At 42.0% G+C, this 17,198-nt stretch overlaps 1 protein-coding gene across 8 annotated transcripts in view; it reads right to left on the reverse strand.

Moving 5' to 3' along the window:
• Window positions 1–17,198, reverse strand: part of CDK14 (cyclin dependent kinase 14) — a 721,193-nt gene that overhangs the window by 560,617 nt on the left and 143,378 nt on the right. For 4 of the 8 annotated variants that reach the window (XM_072784249.1, XM_072784247.1, XM_072784246.1 and 1 more), the window contains exon 1: window positions 6,759–6,946. The exons of 1 other annotated variant lie outside the window; for it this stretch is intronic. In XM_072784249.1, coding sequence (XP_072640350.1) covers window positions 6,759–6,849 — 91 coding nt within the window. In that variant the 5' untranslated portion in view covers window positions 6,850–6,946. Of the gene's footprint in view, window positions 1–6,758; window positions 6,947–11,140; window positions 11,245–17,198 lie in introns of those variants that run through there. 3 more of the 8 variants (XM_072784250.1, XM_072784245.1, XM_072784252.1) reach the window with 3 other exon arrangements.

Consider the following 17,198-nt stretch of genomic DNA (forward strand, 5'->3'; position numbering starts at 1 on the left):
GGGGTTAGCAAATATTTAAATATGCATGGCTTCAGAATTGGAATTTTATTACTCTAAAAAGAAAGAGGAGTATTTCATGTGTTGCTGGCAAACACCAAGTTCCTTAAAACCTACAATTACTTAGAATGTTTCATATTAAGGAGAATGCATAAAGGAGCTAATTTTGCTGAAACCACTAGTTGGAGAAATGTTTCCAGTTTATAGAATTGTGCATAGGTGTTTACTGGTCTATACTAGACAGTTCTAGTAGGGATAGGAGAACTTGTATAGCTCTTACTTGGAAAGCTATGTTCTGAACAAAAGCCATGGAAAGCAAATTAGGTTGGCAATTAAGCTCTGAGAGAAGTCATGTTCTTTTTTTTTTTTTTAATTAAGATTTTATTTATTTATTCACAAGAGACACAGAGAGAGAGAGGGGCAGAGACACAGGCAGAGGGAGAAGCAGACTCCATGCAGGGAGCCCGACATGGGACTTGATCCTGGGTCTCCAGGATCATGCCCTGGGCCAAAGGCAGGCTCTAAACTGCTGAGCCACCCAGGGATCCCCGAGAGAAGTCATGTTCTTAAACTGGAGCTATCTTATCAGAGCTTATACTATATAGTCTAGCATCTTAAAAAGGATATTTTCTGTTTCATACTATAGATGTGGTTTGGGGAAGTTGAGGGAGACGAAGGTAGATGAAATGTTTCTGAAAGTTTAAATCTTAGTTTTCCTCTCTTTTTTGCTTAAGAAACTGATCTGTAAGAAATTTCTCTACTTGTTCTATAAGAGGACAGCTTCTTCTGAATGAAAAATTAAAAGATAGCCCTTTCAAGTCTCAAATGACTTATTTTGCATTCAATTACTGACACACATTTTATTACATATTTGCTTTAACTTATATTAAGTCTAAAATAAGCTATTTCAATAGAAAGTTATTAAGAGCCTAGATGATACTTAATAGTTATATTTCAACTCAGAATGTAAAACTTCTAATCTAGAAAGCTTTCTTTAAATACCAGTCAATCGTGTTACTAAACTACAATCCTCCAATCCTCACTTCCCTCAAATCTAAGGCATGTCCTCTAATCAACATACTTGAGTAGTGATTCCTAGATAAAATATTAGTTAACTACGTAAATACAGGCAAGCACCTTCAGTTCTTTTTGGAAAAAGAATTAGCTCATTGATTTCAAATACAAAGTAAATCACTGTACAGCCTCATACCTAGATCATTTAACAAGGACTAATGAAAAATTATGTGGCTGTCACGCAAGATGTGAAGTTAAAGCAGCAAGGCCTATAATTCACAGAACAAACTTTCTATATTTACCTTGGATATGATCAAAGTTCTCAAATTTAGTCGTGGATTTTCGTAAGCAAAGCATCCAATAAGAATTACAGTTGATACTATCCTTTGGGTAATTGCAAACACGAATGAAGACCCTCAAGCTAAGAGATGAGTAAAGCAAAAATGTAAAATGTCTTTGACATCTGGAAAGGACTGTTTCCTTCTTGCCACCTAAGTCCTGCCAATTCCCTCACCATTCTAGATAACGGGGTGGGGTCTGAGGGCAGAAAGAGAAGGAAGAAATAGAAGAGGGAATTGCAGGTGATTTTCTAAAATATAAGGAGCAGGAAGCTAGATTCTCTCCCCTGCATTCTATTCTCAAGCCCAAGATACCAGGGGAGAACATTTTAAGACACAAAAAATCTATGGCTTCACATAGATTGACACCTGATACATTTTCTTACAAATATTGAATCCTTGCCCTGAACAGCAGTTAACAGTAACAACAAAGGCCAATTAATGATGTCTTTGCCAAATATTCATCAGGTCATTGCTGAATGAACTCTGACCTAAACAAGCACACAACATCTCATTATTGATTACTCTCCCTGATTGTCATTAATCATTTATGTAAATGTAAACTCACAATTGTCTTCAAAGATATCTTGGAATAGCAAGCATATTACATTTTTATGGGTTAACAAAGCGGTATATATTAAATCATTTAAGATAATCATATATTCGGGCAGCCTGGGTGGCTCAGCGATTTAGCGCCGCCTTCAGCCCAGGACGTGATCCTGGAGACCCGGGATCGAGTCCCACATCGGGGCTCCCTGCATGGAGCCTGCTTCTCCCTCTGCCTATGTCTCTGCCTCTCTCTCTCTCTCTCTCTCTCTCTCTCTCCCTCTCTCTCTCTGTGTGTCTCATGAATAAATAAAATCTTAAAAAAAAAAAAAAAGATCATCAGATATTCTATTCAGTCCTCTGCTCACACAGTGCTTCCCCTAGAAAGCTTTTCATGATCTCACCAAGACTAAAGTGGTGCCCCTCCTATGCTCTCCAACAGCAAATTATGCTAATCTTCCTGGTAAAATTTGTCACTCTATATTGTCAATGCTCATTCATTGGCCTGTCTTCTCTTAAAGTCCTTGAGGACTGGTAACAATGGCCACTGGATGTCAGCACAATATCTAGCACCCAGGAGGTACTCAATAATTATTTGTTGAGTCAATGAGTTCTACCTCAATGGCAAAACGATAGCCTCCAACATTCTGAGACACACTAAAGTTTTGGCATATCAACACCATACACTATTTTCTCTTATGAGAGGGTCACAGACATAAATTTCATTTTGTAGTTTTCAAATTAAATTCTTTTTAAACTACATTGGAAGAGAACATGGTACTATACTTAAATTCTCTGGCTGAACTTTTACCCTAAAGAATGGACTTATCAAAAGACAGTGGACCCTACATTACACACTTTCAGCACAAGGTAACAAACCCCAAAATTCAGTGTAACCATAGCCTCTTTCTTTCATTCAGTTCTCCCACAAACTACATCTTTTAAAGAAATGGTATACATGGGGTCCATCTCAAATATCACGGGGTATAGACTTCCTTTCTCTGAGTTAACCTAAAGAAGCATGAAGAAGGGCATTCATATGAATATGAAGAAATGCCAGTTTGACATTAATCTTATACCAGATATTACAGAAAGCCTTCCTCCTGCTAGGCTGTCATTCAAAAAATTAAAATAAAGAAGGAAAGGAAAAAGATTTTAATAAAAACTTTTTAACAACTGAGTTCCCATTTGTCATTATTTATGCTAACCAAAATTTAAAAGAAAAAAAAAAGTGAGACAACTACAGTAGTTCCTAAATAAGTAACACACTGATACTATTTAGCAGAAAACGATAAACACTCACCACTGAAATCAGTGGATGACTTTGAAATCCAATTACACCCATCTTATAAAAGAACTGTAAATATTATAGTCACTTTCTGGCAGAAGTCGTAAATTAGAGTGCTATGGCTTGAAAGCGAACGTGTTTTATTAGACCTTATATAATACAGTAATCTCAAATCAGCTGAATCTGGGATGGGTAGTGATAAAGTTGGTGTGTTTATTCATGTGTGAATAAATTAAACATTAGCATTGCCACTTTTATACAGTCAAAATTATTATTAATAACCATTGAATAGCACATACTTTCAAAAGTTATCCTCATTTTCTATAGATGAATGATTAATTTCTCATAGCCAAACAATAATATTTATTTTACCATATAACAAGCTACACTTTTGAATCATACCAGAAAAGCAAAATTCATTCAGTATGTTTATTTCAAAACCATCATAGGTTGGTTAAAGGGAATGAATATATTGAGATGTTGGATTATGCAACAAGAATAAACCATTCAGGGATGCCTGGGTGGCTCAGCGGTTGGGCGCCTGCCTTCAGCCCAGGGCGTGATCCCAGAGACCAGGGATTGAGTACCACGTCTCTGGGCTCCCTGCATGGAGTCTGCTTCTCCCTCTGCCTGTGTCTTTGCTTCTCTCTCTCTGTGGGTCTCTCATGAATAAATAAATAAAATCTTTTTTAAAAATTTTTTTAAAGAACAAACCATTCACTCTTTGATCTCCTCGTTAAGTATCAATGAAGAAAGGAGGATGATGGAGGAATAATCAGAAATGGGAAGGGAGAACCCCCAGTATTACACTAGATACTTTATGTATGTATCCTACCTGATTTATTCTTCACAACAACCTTAAGAAAATTGATACATGTGGACTCTGGGGTTTGTGGATACTCCACTAGTTGCCCAAAGCACATAGCAAGCTCAGAAAACAGGGTTCAAATCCAGACCAGACTAACTCCAAAACCCATCCAGTTTTTATACTGTAAAGTCAGTAGCCACTTCCCTTCTCTTTCTTCCCACCTAGAAGATCAATTATGTCAATATGATGTGATCACCAATAATGATAATAACACATTATGAACATCTACTGAGTCTGCCCTACATACCATACAGGACATGATATGCATTATTCCACCAAGTGCCAATAACAAAACTGAGTTGTACGTGAAAAACTGAAGCTCAAAAGTTGAGGGACCTGTCCAAGGTCACATAGCTACAAGTGGCAAGATGGGAAATCCCCAGTGGTCTGACACACACAGCCCACACCCTTAATCTATTCACTATATAATTCCGTATTAAAAACTCACTTCAGGGGATCCCTGGGTGGCTCAGGGGTTGACCACCTGCTGATCCTGGAGTCCCGGGATCGAGTCCCACATCAGGCTCCCTGCATGGAGCCTGCTTCTCCCTCTGCCTGTGTGTGTCTCTCTCTCTCTCCCTCTCTCTCTGTCTCTCATTAATAAATAAATAAATAAATGAATAAATAAATAAATAAAATATTTTTAAAAATAAAAATAAAAACTCAATTCAGCAGCCTCGAGTACCTTAACATCTTTACATCATCGAACTGATTTTATTGCTTTTTAATTTTGCAAATAAATCATTAAGAAAACACATAGAAAACAAAGATTCATTTTTCTGTAATCCCACTTGCTATATGCCTTGGGTTTGCTATACAAGCATAACCACATACAATCTCTTCATCTCCTTTTACAGTATTCCAGAATGAGAGTCACTATTCAGAATCATGACCCTCTATCAATACAAGAAATAATCAGTTATGTCCACTGCACTCTACTGTTTCTGAGAAGGAGGAAGTAAAATCTACTAGATATTTTAACAAGTGTTGGAATCAAAAGGAGTTTCACATCACTAAGTCTCGGTAAGCTAGGAAATCCAATTAACTGTAATACCCCATTTGGCGGCATTGTAGTTAATACAAATTTTACTGATTGTCGATCAAAATCTTGAATTTGCTTAAACATAAGGAATTTTTAAATTAATGTCTTTGGTTTCTTACTGAGATTCAAGTGCAATGAATTATTTAACACAAAACTGGAAGGGCTCCAACAGAGTCATTAGCATTAGTAAATATACAGTTAATGTGTTTTAGAACAAGACTTAATGGACTCCAGAACCTGCTACCTCTGTGATGGTTTGGGTCCCCACCGAACAACCTCCTTAAAAATGTACACCAACTCAACACACCTTGCTCTCACTCACATTCTCCTTGGCTTCAAACTTCATTTGCATCACTAAGTAAAAGTGAAACTGCAAATATCCAATACATGTAATAAGTAAAACCAGGATTAAATACTTTATAGTCACCATACACCATAACTTTATAGTCATTTGGGGAAAGATTTTGTATACCAATAGGAAATTTTAAGTAAAAGACAACAAAGAAAACGAGGCTAAATTTTTAATCTATATTTTCTCTTACTTGAACAAAGTTTGCATATTTTAGAGTGCACTTATATAATGATTTTTTAAAGGAAGGGATGGAAGGATGACTACAATACTCAAATGCACCCCAAGGGTTTATTTTAAGGAATTAAGTACCTTATGCTTAATTTCCATTAACACCTTCATTAACATGGATGACATGTTAAACAAGTGAAACAAAGGCTAGAAGGTTTCTTAGGGAATCTGAGGGGTTATTTTTAGTGCTTGTATGATTTTCCTCCTGAAAACAGTTACCTATATAAATGTAAGTTATAACGTTAGAAAAGAGCAGCTACCGTCTTCAGGTTGAAAGGGGTTTTCTATGGCCAACCCTAAAAGGCTAACAAACCCATTCCGCATAATAGAGTTGTCACCCTGTGATGGTCTGTGACATGGATTTATTCTTAAATATCCTAAACATTTCTCAGTCGGTTTTTATTTGTAGATCGGTTGGTTGGTTGAAAGACAATAGCTCCGGAGACGTAGCAAATGTAAGAAGTTCGGGAGACTTTTTCCTAAATGTTCCGAGAAGTTCACAGCGCGCATTTTATTTGCTGCAATGGAAAGACCCGGAGAGCTCGGGACGGAACTGCCAAATCTCGCTTTCGAGGACCCGAAGTACCGAACAAAAGGTCCCAAGGTAGCTGTCCCACTTCCCTTTAGCTTGGATGGGTTAAACAATACCAAGGCACGGCTCAACGTTTCACCAGTTTCCAAAGCTGAATTATTGACTAAACACCTCAGAGCAAAGCCTGCGCGCAAGAAAAAAAAAAAAAAAAAATAGCAAGTGACCTAGGCGGGCGCGCAGCCGGGAGCGCAGCGGGGCCCGGGGCGTCCCGTCGCCTGCCCGCCGCGGGCGCGAAAGCCCGAGCGCTAGGGGCGAGGAGAGGGGACCCAATCGGAGGCTTACGGTCCCCCCCAAACGGGCCCCCGGACCCGGAGGGAGAGGGCTGTGCCCCCTGCGCCCCGCCCCCGCCGCGGGTCCGAGCCCGGCTCGCCCCACCGCCCGCCCGCTCGCAGCGCACCCTCGGCCGCGGCCGCAGCGGAGGCGCCCGGAGCGCGGGGAGGAGGAGCCGGCGCCCGAGGCCACCGCCGGCGGCCCGGGGCTGCGCGCCACTCACCCAGGCGGCTGAAACTCTCCGACAAAGTTCTCCGCAACTTCTTCATCTTGCCGATCTTCTCGGCCGGCTGCGGCTCAATGAGGTCGCACATCTGGGCGACGCGGGGCTCCGCCAACTTCCCCAGACTGGTCCAGAGCGGAGCGCAGACAACGGCGAGGGCGCGCGGCGAGGAGAAGGCGGCGCCTCCGCCCCCGCCCCCGCCCCCGCCCCCGCCTCCGCCTCCGCCTCCGCCTCCTCCTCGGGCTCGGGCTCGGGCTCGGGCTCCGGCTCGGGCGGCCGCGGGCTGCAGGCTCGGAGCGGGCCTGGGCCGCGGCCGGCCGGGCGGGGGCGTTCTACGTGGTGCCGGGGCCCCCGCGCCGCGCCGCCCGCCTCATTTTCCCTCCTTTGTAACCGAGAGCCGCGCGGTCGGAGGCCGGCAGTGGGGGCGGCGCGGCCGGGGGTGGGGCGGGGCGGGGCCGGCCGGGAACGGGGTGCGGGAGGCGGGGGTCGCCGAGGGCGCGGGGCCCGGGCGGGGAGAAGTTCTCAGCCCCGACTTTCGGGCTTCGGCGAGAAAGAGCCGCGCGGCGCGGAGCCGCCGCCCGCAGCGCCCCGCCCCGCCCCTCCCGGGCAGGGGACAGGGGACCCCGAGCGCCGGACCCCAACGGGACCTCGGCCCGCGGCTCCGAGCCCGCGTCGGCGGCGGCTTCCCCGCCCGCCCCCTCCCCGCCCGGCTCGCGCCCCCGCGCGCCCCCTCCCCGCCCCCGCGCGCCCCCTCCCGGCCCCCCGGCCGCCCCGCCCCGCCCCGCCGCGCCCCGCCCGCCCGCGCGCTCCAGCTCCCGGCCGGCCGAGGGCCTCGAACGCGCAGGGCTGCGAGCCGACTGGGCGCTCGGGCTCACGGGCCCACGCCGCGGGGAGGCCCCCGCCCACAGGGCCGCTTGCGGGAGTGGTTTCCCCCTCGCCACGAACGCGCGTGGAATGAGCGAGGCGTTGGGGGGCGGGGGTGGCCGCCACCGCTGCCTCTGGGTCACGGGGATGGAAAGGCCTGGGGACCACTCGGGTTGGGCGGGGACTCCCCCCCCCCCCAGTTTGCCAAGAAGGCTGTGAAGTGAAAGATGCAAAGGGAAAAGTGGGCCGTTTTTTTAAGGGGAGTCAAGCGCCAACGTCCAAGCGTCGACTGCAACCCCCCGAGGCAGGGCGGATGCGGCCTTCTTCGCCCCCGTGCCAGTCTGCGCGGCTGATGGGAACGTGCATGCAGCCAATTTCTGATATGAAAACCCAGGGCCATAGTCCATAGCAAACAGAAAGTCCTTCGTCCCCTCACCAATTTTAGAATATATTTCCAAACTGGAAGACTTAGAGGCCGAAAAGATTCTGACCTCCTCTTCCCCCACCTCAAAAAATAAATTTTAAAAAGGAGGGGGGTGGGGGTGAGAGAGGCTTTATGAAAATCCCAGAACAAACAGTTCAGGCAGCAAACACACCTCGTCTTCATTCTATTAAAACGTGGTGCAGCCACGGCTCCACGTTCAGTCTCCCAGGGGAGAGAGAAGGAAAATGGGGGAGGGCAGAATGTTGATTTGGGGCCAGCAAACTCCTTATGAATAGAAATTTAGTAATCTTGAGTCATCCGGCTGTGTAAGTAATAAGAGCTTGTGAGCGTGTGACAATGCTGTTTGGTTTAAAGGAAGTTTTGGGGAGTTTGTGTTTTGTTAAAAGATTTTTATCTTGAAACAAAAACTAGCCCCCTGCCTTCCTTAAATTGTGAGATAGAACACTTCGATTTGTTCTGCTTTGCACCGAGCACATTATAGGGTCTTGATAGATTGCTGCTGATAAAAGACAGGAAGTTAGGCCAAGTGGGCAGCAAAAAGGAGGGTGGGGAATTCATCAAGAAAGTCAGTATGAGTAAAAATGCAAGGATGTTGGGTCCTAGTGACCATATTTAGATATTACAGACAGCACCAAGTATGTCCTCAGACAGGAAAAAGTTTGACTTTTACCACTTCCTGGGGTTACTTAGGGAGAAAGTTATCAGCAGCTATGAATGAAAAGACAAAAAACAACCAATCGGAAGACTTAAGGATTCTACCTACAAGTCAACAAAGATGAAGAAAGTTATAAATTTAATAAACTTTGACTACTATATGTTTGTGGCTATCCTATTCACTCTGACAATAACTATTTCATATAGTAAATAAATACACATATACGGGGATCCCTGGGTGGCTCAGCAGTTTAGCGCCTGCCTTCCGGGCAGCGTGTGATCCTGGAGTACCAACCGGGATCAAGTCCCACATCAGGCTCCCTGTGTGGAACCTGCTTCTCCCTCTGCCTGTGTCTCTGCCTCTCCCTCTCTCTCTCTCTCTCATGAATAAATAAAAAAAATAAAAATAAATAAATACACATATAGATTCTCCATTCAACCTCCCTAGTATTTACTATTCCCAACTTTTTAAAAGGTCAACTTCTGCTTGAATAAATCATGGTATGTGCAAACAAAGATATACCACGTAAACATTTTTTAAATGAGATAAAGGAATATGTATTTATGTATAAATATGTCTAAGGTAAGTGAATAAAACACAACAAAAATATTAATCATTAACTCATTTGTGGGAGCAAATATATATATGTTTCTAGGTGCATAGAAAACTTCTCTAGAGACATGTGGGTGGTTCAGTGGTTGAGTGTCTTCCTTTGGCTCAGGGGTGATCCTGGAGTCCCGGGATCGAGTCCCACATTGGGCTCCTAGCAGGGAGCCTGCTTCTCCCTCTGCCTCTCCTTTGTGTCTCTCATGAATAAATAAATAAAATCTTTAAAAAGAAAAATAAAATAAAATTTCTCTAAAGGGGCAGGACCTGGGTGGCTCAGTGGTTGAATGTCTGCCTCTGGCACAGGGCATGATCCCAGAGTCCTGGGATCGAGTCCCGCATCAGGCTTCTAGAAGGGAGCCTGCTTCTCCCTTTGCCTATGTCTCTGCCTCTGTGTGTGTGTGTCTCGTGAATAAATAAAAATTAAAAAAAAAAAAACTTAAAAAAATTCTCCGAAAAAACACAGGAACACGGGTGGCTCAGCTCGTTAAGCATCTGACTCTTGATTTCGGCTCAGGCCATGATCTCAGGGTCATGGGATGGAGCCCTGTATAGGACTCCCCACTCAGCATGGAATCCCTTTGAGATTCTTTCTCTCTTCCTCTCCTGCCCTTCGCGCACATTCTCTCTTTTTGAAATAAATGAATAAAATCTTTAAGAAATAAATAAGTAAAAATTTAAAGAGAACCAAGAGTCATTAAGTATGGATACCCAGAATAGAATGTTCCCTTTACCCTTTATACCTTTAAGTATAATTTGAATGTTTTACCCAAAGAATGCATTACTTATAAATACTAATAACAATACTAACTTAAAACATAATAATATTTACTTCATTTTTACTATCCCACTCCAAAACTTCAGCTTTCCCACCTTCAAAAAAAAACTTCACCTAATTACAATAGCATACCTAATAGGAGAGACAGTAATGGACCAAATAAACCTTATCAAATATGAATAACCAACTTTCCATTATATGCTTAATAACTTCCTTTGTTGGTTATATGTTAAAAATGGTTAATTTTGCAAAAAACTGACACAAAGAAGGAAATGTTTAACTGGATGCTTTTAAAATGTGTACACTTATAGGATTCAACTCTTTACACAGTTATTTGTTTCACAATATGTCTTCATCCTAGATTGTAAGTTCACTGAGGGCAGGGACCCTAGATACAAAAGTACAATGTCTATTTCATAGTGGATGTAAATTAAATATCAAATGAGTATAGAATGTATTGCTGCCACTGAGAAGTGATGTGTTGTCCTCAGAAACAAAGATGACTATCCAGCATCTGTGTGGCATATGTATTTTCAGTAGGAGGATGGGTCTGTGCCAGTTCTCCATCTGAACTTCTGGTTCACAAGGTTATGGTTTTGGCTGGCCTGAATTAAAGGTGCAGTATCTGAGTACAAACAGATAAGCTTACCTAGAGACTGAACCCAGCATGAGTTGACCTTAATCAAACTCATCAATTAAAGCATGCATATGTATTGATTAGACATTGAGTAGTAGCAACAGTGGCTAAAGATGTACCACTAGCGGGTTCTAGATCCAACTCTAAGTGTTGTGTGGCCTTAGGTAACTAAGTGACATACCCACTTTCTTTTTTCTTTTTTAAAGATTGTATTTATTTATTCATAGAGACACCAGGGTGGGGGTGGTGGGGGCAGAGACACAGGCAGAGAGAGAAGCAGGCTCCATGCAGGGGGCCCGACGTGGGACTCGATCCTGGGTCTCCAGGATCACGCCCAGGGTTGCAGGTGGCGCTAAACAGCTGCGCCACTGGGGCTGCCCCACACCCACTTTCTTACCTATAAAATGACGGGCTTGAACAGCTGAACTCTAAAGTTATTCATAGCTGCCAAATTCTGATTTTAAGTTGAATGGTGAAATCTCTCCTCTCGCAGCTTACGTACTAAAAGGCAGACATATTAATGAGGAGTAATTAACATGTAAGTAAGATGGAAAAATACAATCAACAAAAATTATGTGAAATTTAAGATACATTATTTCTAGTTCTGTTATACATAAATCATGCTTTTATTATAAATGGATCTCATCCATATAAGAAAAAAAGCAGGCTAATATGCTAGCAGTAAATTTTAAGGTAATGAATCCTAATCCAAATAAGATGAAATACAGAGAATTTGATTAGAATCTAGAATCCAGCAAAAGCAGAAACAGATTCACTGACCCAAAACAGTATGAAAAGATATCAGTAAAAGAAAAAAAAAATCCATGAAACAAGGATGCCAAGTATGTGGGGAATAGAGTTGGAAAGTGAAGTTAAAGAGAGAAAATGTATGTTTATTAACGTAAAATTTTAGAATTTAGCCAAAGGGTAAATAATAAGACATATAAGCAGGTTGTAATTATTAAAGTGGTAGAAATTTACATAATTAAATATCTTCTTAGAAATCTAAACAGTCACCCTAGTTAATTATTTTTAGGATCAAATATTATTCTCCTTTTTTTAACATATCCAGCAGGAACTGAAATAGTACAAGGTTAAGTGACTTATACCAAGTTCCCAGTGAGTTATAGTGAAACCGGTACATGGAATCCGAAACTCTTGTCACCAACTTTTATGTTCCAATTGTTGGATAATATCTAGCCTTAGGTGTTCCTTTCTATTTCTTTCTCTCTCTCTCTATCTCTCTATCTATCTATTTCTCTTTTCTTTTTACATAGAGCAAATTAAAATAAAAATGGGGAGGGAAATGGAAGTTTGCAGAAACCAGTGTATTCACACTCAGGTAAGTGGAGCCCCCCATCTTCCCCTTTCCCTATTCTGTCAGCCATCCATTGCCTTGTGACTCCTAATTTCAATCCTTTTTACATTTTCAGAATCACTCACTGTTGCCACAAACCTCCAAGCCTGTGCAGAAATAAGACCTATATTTGTCTGATTATCTGGTTGTCTATATTTGTTCATCATATATTCAAGAGACCTAGGGACCTAAGTAATTGATCTACTTACAAATGGCCGTAGTAAGAACAAAGAAGCTGCCCAAACATCCAAATAACGTCAAGTATAAGTTAGCTCTGAACAGTTTTGAAGAAAATAAACTACCAGCATTGAAATACTGGTAAATTGCCCTGTCCTATTAAACCATGCTTAATGGGATGCTCAGCGGTTGAGTGTCTGCCTTCGGCTCAGGGCGTGATCCTGGGGTCCCCGGATCGAGTCCCACATCAGGCTCCTTGCAGGAAGCCTGCTTCTCCCTCTGCCTGTGACTCTGCATCTCTCTCTGTGTCTCTCATGAATAAATAAATGAAATCTTTAAAAAATTAAAATAAACCATGCTTAAATAAATATTAATGTTACTTCATTCCTGTTTTCTATTATTATATATTTTGCACAATGTAAGTCCATATAAGAAAATATCAACCACCATTTCTAAGATACAAGTCATTTAATAAGGCCCTTCGATGTTTGTGCGTGTGATACAGATGTGTCATTAAGGGTCCCCATTTATGACTGTCATCAATTTCAATGCATCATGTTCCATATCCATCAGAAATAAATTTCAGGGACTAGTCCTGTAATTGAACTCCAGATATGGATGTGAAAGTGGTCAGAAGCTAATGTTTTAGGGAATCAAAACCTTATGCCTTTGGTCAGTCCAGAAAAGTCCTGTTAGGAGCAATTAAGTTCAGAAATGCAGCTCTTTTATCAAAAGCATCCTAATCTTTCTTTCCAAGGCCCATGACAGTTCATCTGCATTCATATGCTTATTCTAATCAAGTGCTTATAAGCCAGAAAAAGTGTCCATAGGATAATTATATTGATGGTATTATCAGACATATCACATTCCCTAGCTAAACTATTTATTTATTTATTTATTTATTTATTTATTTATTTATTTATTTATTTTAAGATTTTATTTATTCATGAGAGACACATAGAGAAAGAGAGGCAGAGACACAAGCAGGCTCCATGCAGGGAGCCCGACATGGTACTCCATCCCAGGTCTCCAGGATCATACCCTGTGCTGCAGGTGGCGCCAAACCGCTGCGCCACTGGGGCTGCCCTATTTATTATTTTTAAATGTAATTAAAATACTTATGGTTTTATACTGGGCCATAAATTGATTATCTCATTTTAACCTATACTACTCTAAGAGACATTATCTTTATCACTCTGTTACACAGGAAAATGGGCCTAGAGATACCAAGAGACCACCCCCAAAATCATTACATAGCTTTCAGTTTTACAGATTGAGACAGAGTTTGGTTACCAAAAACTTTTCTTTTATAAAACATTTTTGGGGGGATCCCTGGGTGGCGCAGCGGTTTGGCGCCTGCCTTTGGCCCAGGGCGCGATCCTGGAGCCCCGGGATCGAATCCCACGTTGGGCTCCCGGTGCATGGAGCCTGCTGCTCCCTCTGCCTGTGTCTCTGCCTCTGTGTGTGTGTGTGTGACTATCGTAGATTAAAATAAATAAAGATTAAAAAAAAAAAAACATTTTTGGGGATGCCCAGGGGGCTCAACGGTTGAGCGTCTGCCTTCAGCTCAGGGCGTGATCCCGGGATTCGGGATCAAGTCCTACATCGGCCTCCTTGCATGGAGCCCGCTTCTCCCTCTGCTTGTGTTTCTGCCTCTCTGTGTTTCTCATATATAAGTAAATAAAATCTTATATATATATATATATATATATATATATATATATATATATATATAGAACATTTTTGTAGCATGATATATGACATTTTCTTCTTCCTTTGCTATACTTTGGGTAAAATTAGGGTTGTCCTTATTGTATAGAAAGGAGCTTTTCTGAAGCAGAGAAAGTTCAAGAAACTGGCCAAACTCAAGAAGGTTAAAGGATGGATCAAAGCTCCTAAATCCCAATGTTGTATGTTGTTGTTTCCTACCTTGCGGGAAATATTAAAAGTATGGTACTGGAAGATAATACAACTGACTTTGAAAAAGAGGCTCCTTTCTACTCTAATTGGTGTTTGTAAAAGAACTAAACATTCCAAAACTATCACTTGTGCCATTACAGCATGTGTCAGAGTAATGGATTAATAAAATGCAATTTGGTTATAACTAATATTTAATACAAAATTCCTCACCTATGAGAATAGTCATATTAGGGTTATTTGGTGTCTTATTCTGTTTGGGCTGCTATAAATGGAATGCCATACACTGGGTGGCTCTTAAACAACAGAAGTTTATTTCCCACAATTCTGGAGGCTGAAAGCCTGAGATCAGGAAGCCAGCATGATGGATGTCAGGTGAGAACTCTCTTCCAGACTGGAGATGGTCAACTTCTCACCGTGCTCTCACATTGCAGAAGGGGTGAGGAAGCTCCCTGGGACATCTTTTAGGGCACTAATCTCATTCATGAGAGCTTCCTCCTCATAACCTAGTCATCTCCCAAAGATCCTCCAAATACCATCACATTGCGGATTAAATTTCAACATATGAATTGGGGAGGACACAAACAATCTATAGCACTGGGGAAGCATTTTCAAAGGATCATTCTAGAACATCCTAGGCAGGGACTGGGGACGCAAGAGGAGGAAGAGGCACGTATAGATTGAAAAAACCTCCAACATGATTCTGGTACAACCCCCACCAAGTAAGAATCGTTGATTTAGTCCCTTAGATAACAACATGATGGTAGTTATTTGATGAAAATCAGATAAAGAAGGCCACATAGAAATATTTATGGAGGGCAGCCCCGGTGGCGCAGCTGTTTAGCGCCGCCTGCAGCCCAGGGCCTGATCCTGGTGACCCTGGATCGAGTCCCACGTCACGCTCCCTGCACGGAGCCTGCTTCGCCCTCTGCCTGTGTCTCTGCCTCTCTCTCTGTAGTGTCTCTATGAATAAATAAATAAATAATCTTTAAAAAAAAAAGAGAGAGAAATATTTATGGAGCATAAAAGACAGTAAGGTTGGAGAGATAACATCCTAGGTGTGTTTCAAATGGCAAAAAAGAAAACAGAGTTAGAAACCAGAAGATATTCTCAGTTCCAGAAACTTCTGTAATGACCTATATAGCATCACAAATCCTTTGCTTTCTCAGCTATAAATGAGAAATAGACAATTACCATGGTCATTCCCACCTACAAAATTAAGAAATCATCATCTTTTCCTAATCAAGTATATTTAATTTCTTCTAACTACAAACCAAGAAAACAGAAATTGGCCAATAGACTTAAACAGAAAGGATTGAGAGAATCGGTTTCCAGTACTATCTCTATTTTCTTATCATAAGCAAGTAATTTCACTTGTCTTCACTTGGATAATTATCAAATGCTGCTTTTTTAATTTTTTATTTTGTTTTCAAGTTTTTGTTATTTTTAAAAAGATTTTATTTATTAATGAGAGACAGAGAGAGGGAGAGGGAGAGAGAGAGAGGCAGAGACACAGGCAGAGGAGGAGTAGGCTCCATGCAGGGAGCCCACTGTGGGACTCATCCCGGGACTCCAGGATCACGCCCTGAACCACTGAGCCACCCAGGGATCCCCTCAAGTTTTTGCTTAAATTTAAGTTAGTTAACATACAGTGTAATATTAGTTTCAGGTGTACAATATAGTGATTCATCAGTTCCATACGTCACCCAGTGCTCATCATGACAAGTGAGCTCCTTGATCCCCATCACTTATTCACCCATCCCCCACCCACCTCCCCTCTGGTAACCATCAGTTTGTTCTCTATAGTTAAGAGTCTGTTTCTTGGTCAAATGCATTTTGACACCTACTACGTCCCAGACACCGTGCTAAGAGCCAATACACTGCAGTGGAGCACAGTCATAGCCCCTGCCTGCAGAGCTTAACAAGAAAGTGAGGGAAAATAAAAGGTAACCCATTTTAAAATAGAGGAAGAACTGGGTGCTCTCAGTACCATGCAGCAGGGAGATTTCTCCTTAATCTGATGGTCAGAGATGTCCACCTTGAGGAATCCCAGCTAAACTGACACCTGAAAGAGCCATAGAAGTAGTTAGGTGGCAAGCAGGAGTTCCTGGCAGAGGAAAAAGCACTTGGGCCTGATGGCAAAGGAAGAACATTGTGCATTAAAAAAACTGAAAGGTGTCTGAGTGTAGAATGGATATGAAATAGTCTGGTGAATTTGACAAAGACCAAAAAGTAGACACTTTAGTGATCATATAGTAAAGGCTGGGTATGCTTTAATTACTATTAGAAATGTTAGACAACACTCATGGTACTTTCTGTTCCTTTTAGCAACCGATAAAATCATAGTGAATGGATTTTTTGTTGTTGTTAAAAAAAATAAATAATGAGGGACACCTGGGTGGCTTAGCAGTTGCGCATCTGCCTTTGGCTTTCAGGGAGTGATCCCATGGTCCTGGGATCGAGTCCCACATCGGGCTCCCTGCATGGGGCCTGTTTCTCCCTTTGCCTCTGTCTCTGCCTCTCTCTTTCTGTATCTGTCATGAATAAATAAATAAAATAAAATAAATACACTGCATATTTATATGTATATATAAAAATACACTGGGCCCAACTCAGGTCTTAAACTCATGACTCTGAGATCAAGATCTGAACTGAGATCAAAAGTTGGACACTTAACTGATTGAACCATGAATGGTTTAAATGGCTTTTTTAAAGCAAAAATCCAGAAACACGCGGATAATAAAAGAAGAAACTGCACCAAAATAATTTTGGAAGTTGAAAAATCATAATTGAGTAGTAACTGATTTGGCAGCCCCAAGAAAGCTGAATCCTAAGCCAGCAGTTGGCAAGGCTGAGAGGCAACCTACTGAGGTGTATAACTATCAAGATACCTACCTTTCTTTCCTCACTTTCTTCCATGGCTCTGACCAACTGATTGCCCTACAGTGAAGCCCACAGTTGACAGGCCCGAGCGTGTAAATTGAGTTTGCCTAAAACTTTTTAG

This window comes from Canis lupus, chromosome 18 (genome assembly GCF_048164855.1).
Source record: "Canis lupus baileyi chromosome 18, mCanLup2.hap1, whole genome shotgun sequence".
Classification (NCBI taxonomy): domain Eukaryota; kingdom Metazoa; phylum Chordata; class Mammalia; order Carnivora; family Canidae; genus Canis; species Canis lupus.